At 41.7% G+C, this 13,343-nt stretch overlaps 1 protein-coding gene across 1 annotated transcript in view; it reads right to left on the bottom strand.

Moving 5' to 3' along the window:
* The window catches only part of TMEM38B (transmembrane protein 38B), a 65,337-nt gene extending 53,230 nt beyond the window's left edge, over positions 1-12,107 (bottom strand). Inside the window, exon 1 of the mRNA XM_052644574.1 lies at positions 11,938-12,107. Within this exon, the coding sequence (XP_052500534.1) occupies positions 11,938-12,049 (112 nt within the window). The 5' untranslated portion in view covers positions 12,050-12,107. The remainder of the gene's footprint in view (positions 1-11,937) is intronic.
* Positions 12,108-13,343: the final 1,236 nt, after the last annotated feature.

Raw genomic sequence — 13,343 nt, 5'->3', positions numbered from 1 at the left:
CTCTGCAGACACATTCTGGAAATGGGAGCTCTTAACTGAATGAGAGCTATTAATACAAAGGGTCCATCACTGCACAGTACTATGAAGGCACACTCCAAAATAATTGGTTACTTTTGGTAAATATACTATTAGGGAATATGTCTCTATCCCCATTACTATCATCCATTTGACACTAACAATTTGGCTTAGACCAGAGGTCTCCAACCTTCAGGATCTAATTAATGTCTGAGATCTGAGGTGGAGTTAAATAAGAAGTAATAGAAAAAAGTGCACAGTAAATGCAATTTGCTTGAATCATCTGGAAATCATCCCCCTGCACCCCAATCCAAGGAAAAATTGTCTTCCGTGAAACCAGTCCCTGGTGCCAAAATGTTTTCCTTTGACTATTAAAACAATCCAAATCAAGTTAACTAAATTTGATGCTTTCACATAAATTATTCACTCATGTAATATGCATTTCCAGTATAGTCTGTCAAAATAACTTTCCTTTTCCCTCAACTTACCAGTATTTTATCCTTTCCTCCTGAGACATATCATTTTCTAGATTTGTTCACAAGTGTTAGTTCCACTATAAGACTGTCATTCCTTGAGACACTTATGAAACTTTGTATAAAGTAGATGCTCTATAAATATGCAATATATCAAAAATATAAGTATGACAATTTTACTACCATTAGTGTCCCTTAGTTTTATCATAAGTCACCAAGAGAGACAGCTGTCATTACATCCCAATTCTGTGACTCTTTGTAGGACCTTTAACCTGTCTTTGCTTAAACTTCAAGTTTCATAAAGTGAAAATAATACATAACTTATAAGAATTTAAAATGAGAGAATATACATAAAAACACATATATACTACCCAGTACATGTCAGACACCGTGTTGACTTAAGTGCTGAATGGGTTGATTACTGACAACAGAGAAAAGAGGTTAGGAAAATGCAACTCTTGGGCTGCTTCTGGAAATTCTCTGAGCCCAAGATATAATTGTTTTGAGTTCCTACTGCAAGGCTGGGATGAGAGTGACACATTAGGGCACTGAAAAGGTACCTGTAACCCCAACAGTCTTAAATTAATGAAACTAAGGTTTTATTAGACCAAAAAGAAAAGAAAAAAGAGCTGAAGGGAGGGTCTTTCTCATACCAGTCTTTTATGCCTAATTTTCAAAATTATGTCAGCCAGAAAAATTTCTCTAACTCAAACAGGTTTTTCTTTAAATCTTTCTTCAGTACACACATTGTGGTAATACATTTTTCACCATGAGACAATCTTACAATAAAGTATCTGGGTATTATGTTCCTTTGTATATATCCTACCAGCACCAGAGTTAGTTTAATGTGGTCCAGTGGCTAACACTGTGCTTCCACTGCAGGGGGTGCAGGTTTGATCAATGGTCAGGGGATCCTGCAAGCCACATGACATGGCCAAAATAAAAATATAATGCTTTCAAAATTTAGCTCAAAGAAAAGAAAAAGAAAATACAGGAAAAAAAAAAAAGCTGTATATCTTTAAGGCATATAATTTTCAGAAGAAAAAATGTTAATATAGAGCTAATTTTTCCTCAGTTTTAAACAAAGGTGTATCCCTTTAGCTAAGAAATAAGCTATGTTAATTTAGACACATTATTTTTAACATACTGGCTTTAAAAGAGAAAAAAAAATTATCTGTCCTACCTTAAGATGTTTGTGATACATTATCAGTAGAATTATTTCCCCGAACTCTTAGCAAAATTTGTCACGCTGAAACCTGAATCTAATTCAAAGTTCAGTTCAGTTCAGTTCAGTCACTCAGTCGTGTCCGACTCTTTGAGACTCCATGAATCGCAGCACACCAGGCCTCCCTGTCCATCACCATCTTCCGGAGTTCACTCAGACTCACGTCCATCGTGTCCGTGATGCCATCCAGCCATCTCATCCTTGGTCGTCCCCTTCTCCTCCTGCCCCCAATCCCTCCCACCATCAAAGTCTTTTCCAATGAGTCAACTCTTCGCATGAGGTGGCCAAAGTACTGGAGCTTCAGCTTTAGCATCATTCCTTCCAAAGAAATCCCAGGGTTGATCTCCCTCAGAATGGACTGGTTGGATCTCCTTGCAGTCCAAGGGACTCTCAAGAGTCTTCTCCAACACCACAGCTCAAAAGCATCAATTCTTCAGAGCTCAGCCTTCTTCACAGTCCAACTCTCACATCCATACATGACCACAGGAAAAACCATAGCCTTGACTAGACAGACCTTAGTCGGCAAAGTAATGTCTCTGCTTTTGAATATACTGTCTTGGTTGGTCATAACTTTTCTTCCAAGGAGTAAGCGTCTCTTAATTTCATGGCTGCAGTCACCATCTGCAGTGATTTTGGAGCCCAAAAAAATAAAGTCTGACACTATTTCCACTGTTTCCCCATCTATTTCCCATGAAGTGATGGGACCGGATGCCATGAAGTGATGGGACCAGATGCCATGATCTTCATTTTCTGAATGTTGAGCTTTAAGCCAACTTTTTCACTCTCCTCTTTCACTTTCATCAAGAGGCTTTTAGCTCCTCTTCACTTTCTGCCATAAGGGTGGTGTCATCTGCATATTGAGATTTCTCCCGGCCATCTTGATTCCAGCTTGTGTTTCTTCCAGTCCAGCGTTTCTCATGATGTACTCTGCATAGAAGTTAAATAAGCAGGGTGACAATATACAGCCTTGACGTATTCCTTTTCCTATTTGGAACCAGTCTGTTGTTCCATGTCCAGTTCTAACTGTTGCTTCCTGACCTGCATACAGATTTCTCAAGAGGCAGGTCAGGTGCTCTGGTATTCCCATCTCTTTCAGAATTTTCCACAGTTTATTGTGATCCACACAGTCAAAGCCTTTGGCATAGTCAATGAAGCAGAAATAGATGTTTTTCTGGAACTCTCTTGCTTTTTCCATGATCCAGCGGATGTTGGCAATTTGATCTCTGGCATAAGACTTTTAAACATACAACCACCAGGGGACTTTAACATCAAAATAGTTTCATTATGAAATGAAAGCTGAGAAATAAAGTCACATTTTATTCTGTTTAATTCACTTAAAATCACACCCACAAAATAATCCCATTCTCTGGCCAAATGAATTATTAGACTATGTTTAAAATAGTTTTATTAACTTAGTTAAAACAAAGCTTAGAAGGGCATTTTTTAATGTACTGCACACATGACTTCTTTATTTTGATATTCTCAGTCTAATTTTACTCCAGTAAAATACTCAGTCTAAAGCATCTCTATTTTTAAGAATTACTTGCACTGTGGCTATTTTCAAACAGCATTAGGCTTGCTGGTGGTTGATGTGACTTCCAGAAAGAAGCAGGGGAATGTTCTAGCCATCTTAAAGCCTTATTGCCAGATATTATGTATTTTTAAATTGCATATTAAACTATCCTAGTCTTTCCCATTTATAGATTTATCACTTTTAAAAAAAGAAAAAGTAACATATCTTATATGCCTCAAGTACATTTTTTCATCAAAATTATTTAAAAATAATCATGTAGACAACAGAGGTTTACAGATTATCTGTGACACAATTTAAGGAGTTTCAGATCAAATCACAGTGGGCCAAGTAAATCCACAGATTCACCCTGTCCCCCAGTTCCCCACTGTGTAACCAGAACAGACATACTTAGCAACTGGCACACTTACCATATTGATTCTCTGATCCATAGAGTAAGAATCATTATGGGAGGAATGATCAAGCAGAGGGCTTCACTGGTGGCTCAGTGGTAAAGGATCCACTACCCTGATAGCTCAGTTGGTAAAGAATCCACCTACAATGCAGGAGACCCCAGTTCGATTCCTGGGTGAGAAAGATCCCCTGAAGAAGGGAAAGGTTACCCACTCCAGTATTCTTGGGCTTCCCTTGTGGCTCATCTGATAAAGAATCTGCCTGCAATGTGGGAGACCTGAGTTCGATCCCAGGGTTGGGAAGATCCCCTGGAGAAAGGAAAGGTTACCCACTCTAGCATTCTGGCCTGGAGAATTCCATGGACTGTATAGTCCATGGGGTCCCAAAGAGTTGGACATGACTAAGTGACTTTCAAGTATATGTAAGTATACATCAATGCAGGAGACATAAGCTCAACCCCAGGGGAAGATCCCTTGCAGGAGGAAATTACAACCCACTCCAGTACTGTTGCCTGGAAAATTCCATGGACAGAGAGGAGTCTGGCGGGCTAGAGTCCACAGAGTTGCAAAGACTAGGATGCAACTGAGCACACACACACAATCAAGTAGAAGCCACTAGAGTTTCTTCTCCTTCTCACCAAGATATTTTTAAAATGAAGTATTAAAGATGAGTGCCATGATCAAAAAACATGAACGAGGATGATATCTATCACATCCCACTAACAACTTGCCTGTTTAGACTATGTGTAAAGCAGATGGGTGTTGAAAAATAACTGAATTATAAATAAATGCAGACAAGTAGCAACTCCAACTGCAGCTGGTATTCAAAATACAGTATTTTTACTGGAACAAATTAGTATTAATCCCTGTAACCTGGTAAAGAAATGCTTTTTTCTCCATATTAATTTGCAAAGAATCCCAAAAGCACTTTGCTTTTACCTGGCAAGTTTAACAGTACACTATCACACTCTTTCCTCAGATCTGTCAACGCTCCTGCTCTCCAAAAGAGTCCACAGAGACTTTGATCTTATTGGAGTACACAGAACGTCACAACTGCCTGCTACACTGAAGGCATTATGCTGACTGGATCTACAAACAAGTAGTAGCCAGCACTTTAGCTATTTTAACACAACATAATGAAAACCAGCAAGCACGAAGTTAAACCTTACCCTTAAGTTTCTGCACCAGTCAGAGTCCAGTCAGGAAACAGAAAATATAAAGTTTGCTTAACAAAGAGAACTTAATATAAAAAAGTGGGCATAAAATCATAAGATCTGAAAAAGTAAAAAGTAAATACTGTGGTGTCATAGAGGTATAAATACAGAAAGTTCTTACCACTCCTGGGGGAACAAAGGATAGGCTCAAATTATTAAAACTTAGAAGCCGGGACAAAGTGCTCCTTAGAGTCAAAACTGAGATTCCTGAGGAGGACACACTGCTCAGCTGGTGTTCTGGTCCAGCTCATTCACTGCATAAGCAATTGAGTTTTAAGTTCTCATTCCAAGCTACCTTGATAGTGGTAGAGTTTGAACTAAACACTGGTCTTCTGACTTCTGACTTTATGAACTCTTTCTACTACAGAACACTTCTTGATTAATATTTGGTCAGGTCACTCAAATACTCTAACTTTTCTTTAGATTAAAAAATATTAAAGATATTTAAGTAAGATTCTCTGAACTCAAAGAAGTAAATTACGGACTATCACTTCTGAGACACCCTTTTCTACCCCACACCGAGCAGAATCTGCTCTGGCTTTATAAAGCATGGTATCACAAAGGGGGCATGGATGTTTTATTGAGGATATCATAGATGTTCTATTTTCTCTGGATATTGCTTAACTTAGTTGTGCGTATTCTGAAAATTCACTAAGCTGTACTTTCACTATTATTTTTGCACTTTTCTGTATGTTTTTACATGGGAATTCATAAAGATAGCAAAATTATGCTGCCACCTTCCCAGAATCCTAAAAACTGATAAATTTATATCTTATTTGTCTTTTCATCTCTCACAGATTATAGGAAGGAACGACACACTTTATTTCTGGATTTAATTCCCAAAAGCAAATGAGAAACTGATTGGTGATGTAAAAACGACCAAAACCATGGGAAAAAATAACCATGTCAAATGACAGCTTACTGAGAAATTGTTAAATGTTGAGAAACCAGAATCTGCAAAGAGAGAGCTAGAGAAAAGTTCAGAACTTTGAAATTAGCCCAAGAAATAGCTCTATAATTAACTAAACTATGTAACTTATGTATTTTATTCCTATAAAAGTATTCCTCATCTGTAAAATAAGTTCAATACTACCTACCTAAAGAGATATATGAGGATTAGAATTAACATACTGAAATGTTTTCCATGTTATCTGAAATGAATATCGTTACTGTGTAAGAAAGGCAGTTGTAGGGGCTTCCCTGGGAGTCCAGCGGTTAAGAATCCACCTGCCAATGCAAAGGACATGGGTTCAACCCCTGGTTTGGGAAGATCTCACATGCTGTGGGGCAACTAACCCTTTGCACCACAATGTAGCCCGTGTGCTGCAATTACTGAAGTCCACAGGCCTAGAGCCTGTGCTCTAAAACAAGAGAAGCCATTGCAAGGAGAAGCCTGCACACTGCTACTAGACAGTAGCCCCCACTCTCTGCAACTAGAGAAAGTCAGCGCACAGTAACAGAGATCCAGTGCAGCCAAAAATAAAATAAATATTAAAAAAAAAAGAAAGGTAGTACAATCTTATGTGACACTGTAAGGAAAGAGTAGGAAAGGGAGGATGAGCAGGGGAAGGGGAAAAGATGACAATGACAACAGCACAATCAAGTTCTTCTAGGGATATAAGAATATCTTTCATTCTAGTATCCTTAACATCTAATATAGTACCTAATAAACTGAATAGCTACTTAATGAACTACATATGATCTGAGGGAAGTTAGCAAAATAGTGGTCAGAGAATTAAAAAAAAAAATAATAGATTTTGTGTGAAAAATCAAGTAAAAATCATGGTAGATTAAATTTTCAGGATGTCTAACAGAAAATAGCAATCTGAGTAATTTCAGATTGATATCAGTGCAGGACTGAAGAAATGTGCTTATTTTAATGAAAATTTAAATAAGAAAAAAAAGAGGACAGATTAAAAGCATAAGAAATTAAAATTAGTGACAAAAATATTCTGCAAAAATGGTTTCTAACCAACAGCTCCTAAAACAGCATTTTCCAACTTCCTAATAAAATACAAGACTCCTTGCAACCCCATGGACTATACATTCCATGTAATTCTCCAGGCAAGAACACTGGAGTGGGTTCAGTTCAGTTGCTCAGTCATGTCCAGCTCTTTGCAACCCATGAACTGCACCACCCCCGGCATCCCTGTTCATCACCAACTCCCGGAGTGCATGTAAACCCATGTCCATTGTGTCAGTGATGCCATCGAACCATCTCATCCTCTGTCGTCCCCTTCTCCTCCTGCCCTCAATCTTTCCCAGAATCAGGGTCTTTTCAAATGAGTCAGCTCTCCGCATCAGGTGGCCAAAGTATTGGAGCTTCAGCTTCAACAGCAGTCCTTCCAATGAACACCCAGGACTGATCTCCTTTAGGATGGACTGGTTGGATCTCCTTGCAGTCCAAGGGACTCTCAAGAGTCTTCTCCAACACCACAGTTCAAAAGCATCAATTCTTCGGCGCTCAGCTTTCTTCACAGTCCAACTCTCACAACCATACATGACCACTGGAAAAACCATAGCCTTGACTAGGACGGACCTTTGTTGGCAAAGTAATATCTCTGCTTTTCAATATGCTATCTAGGTTCGTCATAACTTTCCTTCCAAGGAGCAAGCGTCTTTTAATTTCATGGCTGCAATCCCTATCTACGCTGATTTTGGAGCCAAAAAAACACAAAGTCTGACACTGTTTCCACTGTTTCCCCATCTATTTCTCATGAAATGATGGGACCAGATGCCATGATCTCAGTTTTCTGAATGTTGAGCTTTAAGCCAACTTTTTCACTCTCCTCTTTCACTTTCATCAAGAGGCTCTTTTAGTTCTTCTTCACTTTCTGCCGTAAGGGTGGTGTCATCTGCATATCTGAGGTTATTGATATTTCTCCCGGCAATCTTGATTCCAGCTTGTGCTTCCTCCAGCCCAGCGTTTCTCATGATGTGCTCTGCATATAAGTTTAATAAGCAGGGTGACAATATACAGCCTTGACGTATTCTTTTTCCTATTTGGAACCAGTCTGTTATTCCATGTTCAGTTCTAACTGATGCTTCCTGACCTGCATATAGGTTTCTCAAGAGGCCGGTCAGGTGGTCTGGTATTCCCATCTCTTTAAGAGTTTTCCACAGTTTCTTGTGATCCACACAGTCAAAGGCTTTGGCATAGTCAATAAAGCAGAAATAGATGTTTTTCTGGAACTCTCTTGCTTTTTCCATGATCCAGCGGATGTTGGCAATTTGATCTCTGGTTCCTCCGTCTTTTCTAAAACCAGCTTGAACATCTGGAAGTTCACGGTTCACTTATTGCTGAAGCCTGGCTTAGAGAATTTTGAGCATTACTTTACTAGCATGTGAGATGACTGCAATTGTGCGATAGTTTGAGCATTCTTTGGCATTACCTTTCTTTGGGATTGGAATGAAAATTGACCTTTTCTATTCCTGTGGCCACTGCTGAGTTTTCCAGATTTGCTGACATACTGAGTGCAGCACTTTCACAGCATCATCGTTTTCCAGGGGATCTTCCCAACCCAGGGAGTGAACCCAGGTCTCCCTCATTGCAGGCAGATTCTTTACCAGCTGAGTCACCAGGGAAGCCCAATAAGATATCCAGAAAAATAGAAAAAATAAATGAAAAAAAACCCTGTACTATTAGTCAAAACTAAAGGAGTAATCGATGGACTTGAGTCTGAGTGAACTCCGGGAGGTGGTGACAGGGAGGCCTGGCGTGCTGCGATTCATGGGGTCGCAAAGAGTCGGACATGACTGAGCGATTGAACTGAACTGAACTGAACTGAACTGAAAGGGGTTATACCGACCTTCTCCAAAACGACTTATGGCAGCATGCTGCACCTCCCAGGACTGCTGCTGCCAATGCCTCTGACTTCACAACAGGCCGCTATCAACCCAAGCCTCTGCCAGACACTCCCAAATACTCACAGCAGAAGATGAGTGCATGTCCTTCTACATCGCCCTCATGCTAACCAAAATGATCGCATGGATCACAGTTTTGTGTAACCCAGTGAAACTATGACAAGGGAATATTTCATGTAAAGATGGACACACTGAAGGACAGAAACAGTATGGACCTAACAGAAGCAAAAGATATTAGGAAGAGGTGGCAAGAATACACAGAAGAAACTGTACAGAAAAGGTCTTAATGACCCAGATAACCACAATGGTGTGATCACTCACCTAGAGCCAGACATCGTGGAGTGTGAAGTCAAGTGGGCCTCAGGAAGCATTACTGAAACAAAGCTAGCGGAGGTGATGGAATTCCAGGTGAGCTATTCCTAATCCTAAAAGATAATGTTAAAGTGCTGCACTCAATTTGTCAGCAAATTTGGAAAATTCAGCAGAGGCCACAGGACTGGAAAAGGTCAGTTTTTATTCCAATCCCAAAGAAAGACAATGCCAAAGAATGTTCAAACTACGACACAATTGCACTCATCTCACACGCCAGTGTGAATTCTATACTTTTTATATGTTCACAAGTACTAGTCCTGGAATATAACATTTTTAAACCAGGTGGAATACTGTATCAGTGTCCAGTTAGTCCAGTGGTCCTCAAAGATTTTGGTTTCAGGACTCCTCTGCTGCTGCTAAGTTGCTTCAGTCGTGTCCAACCCTGTGCAACCCCATAGACGGCAGCCCACCAGGCTCCCCTGTCCCTGGGATTCTCCAGGCAGGAACACTGGAGTGGACTGCCATTTCCTTCTCCAATGCATGAAAGTGAAAAGCGACAGTGAAGTGGCTCAGTCGTGTCTGATTCTTAGCGACCCTATGGACTGCAGCCCACCAGGCTCCTCCGTCCATGGGATTTTCCAGGCAAGAGGGGGCAAGATTTTCTGCCAAATATTGGCGAGTTTTGTGGCCCCCAAAAGGGTAGGAAGGAATCTGGGATGGATGATGAAACTGTTCTATATCTTGACTGTGGTGGTACGTACATGACTGTATGTTTGTCCAAAATAACAGAATTTTACATTTAAAGGAGTGAATACATGTAAATTAAACTTTCCAAAAGTCTGACTCAAAAAAAAAAAATTCTTGAAGATCCTAAAGAGCTTCTGTTTATTCACGCTATCAATATCTAGCATATTATAAATTATAAATGAGAAAAATCAGGGATTCCCTGGTTGCTCAGTGGTGAAGAATTGCTTGCCAATCCAGGAAACACAGGTTGATCCCTGACTGGGGAAGATCCCACATGCTGCAGAGCATCTAAGCCCATCTGTCACAACTACTGAAACTGTGCTCTAGAGCCTGGGAGCCACAGCTACTGGAGCCCTTGTGCGCTACAGCCTGTGCTCGGCAACAAGAGCAGTAACTGCAGAGAAACCCACACCGCAACTGGACAGTAGCCCGGGTCGCTGCAACTGGAGAAAGCTCGTGCAGCAACAAGACCAAGCATACCCAAAAATAAATAAAACTATCAAAAAAAATTTTAATGAGAAAATCTTTAAAATAATAAATGCTCTGAATGTTAATAATGTATTCTTCATGAAAAATAACTATTTTCCAAAGCAAAAAATATTTAGTGAGAAAAGTCACATTTTTTGAGTCAATCTCTTTAATGTCTGCCTTCAAATAGGGAACAGCTGGATTCTCATATCTGCTTCTGCTTTCAACCTGTTACAGTATGACAGGTCATTTGGCCTCTGGAAAATTCCACTGTACACTTGTAAGAAAATGAGCGTGAAAAAGACAACACCTGCATATTATTACAAAAATAATTTTGAGCTGGAAATGTCAGGAACCCCAGGGCTCCTGGACCATACTTGGAGAATCTTTGATCTAACCTATACAAGAAAATATCAAGTATTAAAGACGGTAAAGTAATAAAATATACTTATTTTCAAATCAGGGAAAGTGTCTCTTATGATTATCCATTCAATTTAATACACTACTATTCCCTCTATCCAGGTCAAAACTTCTATCAAACAATGATTTAGACTGAGCTACCAATCTCAATTTAAATTAAAAACATTTCAGAGGTCCATGAGTTAAAAAAAAAAAACAAACCACCAGAGACTTCCCTAGTGGTCCAATGGTTAGGACTCCAGGCTTTAAAATGCAAGGGGTGTGGGTTCCATCCCTGGTTGGGGGACTAAGATCCCACATGCCATGCTGGTTCAGCCAAAAAATTAAAAATTAGTTTTAAAATGTTTTAAAAAGAAAAATCAGACAGTAAGAGGCACAGCACCATCGTCGAGCCTTCACTCACGGACTGTAGGACAAGGCGTATCAAAGGCAGCAAGAACATGGAGAAAGTAAGGCAAAGAAAATACCTGACCTCAGGAAAAAAGAGCACAAAATGAAAAAGCAGGCAGAACTGCAAAAGTCAAGCAATACAGGAGCAAACATCTCCTGAATGAAAAATACGAGAAAAAACAAACATTGCTCCCTGTATGCACACTTAAAGGAACTCAAACTCTGTTTTAAGACCGCATCCCCTCTACTGGCAATGAAACTACACCAAACGGCTCTTCGTGTGCAATAGCATTCATACGACCCCCAGGGGGAATCCACTCTCCTCTCAGCAATCACTGTGTCTAACATGCTAAGCAAGGTGGGAGACCTGTGCGTTACGGGGAATGTAGGGGGTGCCTACTTGAGGCTTTTTATTTCAGTGTTTACACAGCTTTCACAGCCGGAGAGCAGTCCAGAACCAGTTACTAGTCCAAGCGAGGAAGTCAGACCTGCTCTGCGGGAGCTCGGTTCCCAGGTCTTTTAAAAATATTTCCCAAGGAAGAGGGGGCACGGCCGGGAGACGGCGCCACCGAGGGCGAACGAGGGCAGTCCTGGACTGCCCAAAGTGGCTGCGGCCGCCCGGTCACCTGTCCCGGCAGTCCCGCCCGCGGCAGTGGGACCGCCCCGCACTCCCCCCCGTGACTCCTTTGGCGGGGTCCGGGGCCACCTTCCTCCTCGGCCTCAGTTTCCCCTTCTATACGGCGGTAGGACGGGCCCCCTCTCCCCTGCCCCCTCTAGCTTGACAACAGGACTGCCGGCGCGAGGCAGCTCGGCCGCTCACCCAGCTCAGGCCGTCCCCGCGGTGAGTGGTCCCTGAGGGGGACGATCCTCGGCGCCCAACACTCACCCGGCTGATGCTTCAACGCCATCACCGACACCAGGTAGTGGGCGATATCAAAAAAGGGGAACATGGAAGTGCGAGAAAAGGCAAGGGTCAGCTCATTCCACGGAGAGTCCATCGCGACTACCGACCGCCGCAGCCGAAGCAGCCGCGGAGACGGGTTCCCGGCGTGCGCGGCGAGGGGTGGGGGGAGGGGACGGCCGCGGCCGCGCGCTCCTCGACGCGGCCTCCGGGAGCCCTGCGCGTGCGCCCTGGCTCCAGAGGCTGGCGCGCGGAGGGGCGGGGCCGCGCGTCCCGGGAGCTTCGGGCGCGCGAGCGGTTGGCGGGTGAGCGGGATGAGCCGGCTGCCCCGCCACAGCCGAACCTCGTTCTCCTAATAAGGGTCCAGCATCTTCTCGGTGCAGGGGGTTGTGCCAGATCTGGAGAATGGGCAAATGAATGCAATATACGTAATGAATAAAAAGTGCTTTATTTCAGTTAACATTTAGTTCATTTCTTATTTTTAAAACGAATAAAGAACTATTTTAAATGTTTCTTGCTGCTACTGCTGCTGCTAAGTCGCTTCAGTCGCGTCCGACTCTATGCGACCTCATAGACGGCAGCCCACCAGGCTCCCCCGTCCCTGGGATTCTCCAGGCAAGAACACTGGAGTGGGTGGCCATTTCCTTAAATGTTTCTTAGTTATTTCTAATATGCTAAGTATTGATAAATGAAACCCACATAAAGTCTCAGGACTCCGGGATCCTTTACAATTTTTTTTAAGGCAACTTTTTTTAAAGGTTTAATTTACGTACATTTTATTCACCCTTTTTAGTATAAAGTTCTATAATTTTGGATAAACGCAGTTCACAAGAGGAGACGCTCAGAGTTGTGCGTGCTAAGTCACTTCAGTCGTGTCCGACTCTATGTGACTCCATTAACCGGAGCCCTCCAAGCTTCTCTGGCCATGGGATTCTCCAGGCAAGAATACAGGCGTAGGGCACCAGCCCTCCTCCAGGGGATCTTCCCCACCCAGGGATCAAACCCGCTCTCTTATGTCTCCTGCATTGGCAGACTGGTGCTTTACTACTAATCCTACCAAGTGACCTTGCACCAAACTAAGGAAAAAAGCAACTCGTGATTATTTATATCTTGATGTTTCAGTGTGTTCTTTCCACAATTTTTATACATTTCGTTATCTTTGGCATTTTAGTATTGTGAATTTAGGGGCAGAACTTGGATGTTATTTCCCCAAATTTTAGTTTTAATGTCTTAAACTCCACAAAGTATGTGTTTTGTCCTTGGACTTAAAATACTATAATATCTCTAAATCATATGTCTATGCCAACATCACTCTGAGGCATAATTAAATTCATTACTAACACCAATAGGGCAAGAGTGAAAAGCACTAGAGTTTGTTTGATTGTTTTTTA

This window comes from Budorcas taxicolor, chromosome 8 (genome assembly GCF_023091745.1).
Source record: "Budorcas taxicolor isolate Tak-1 chromosome 8, Takin1.1, whole genome shotgun sequence".
Taxonomy (NCBI): Eukaryota; Metazoa; Chordata; class Mammalia; order Artiodactyla; family Bovidae; genus Budorcas; species Budorcas taxicolor.
This window is presented reverse-complemented; position numbering and strand designations above follow the sequence as displayed.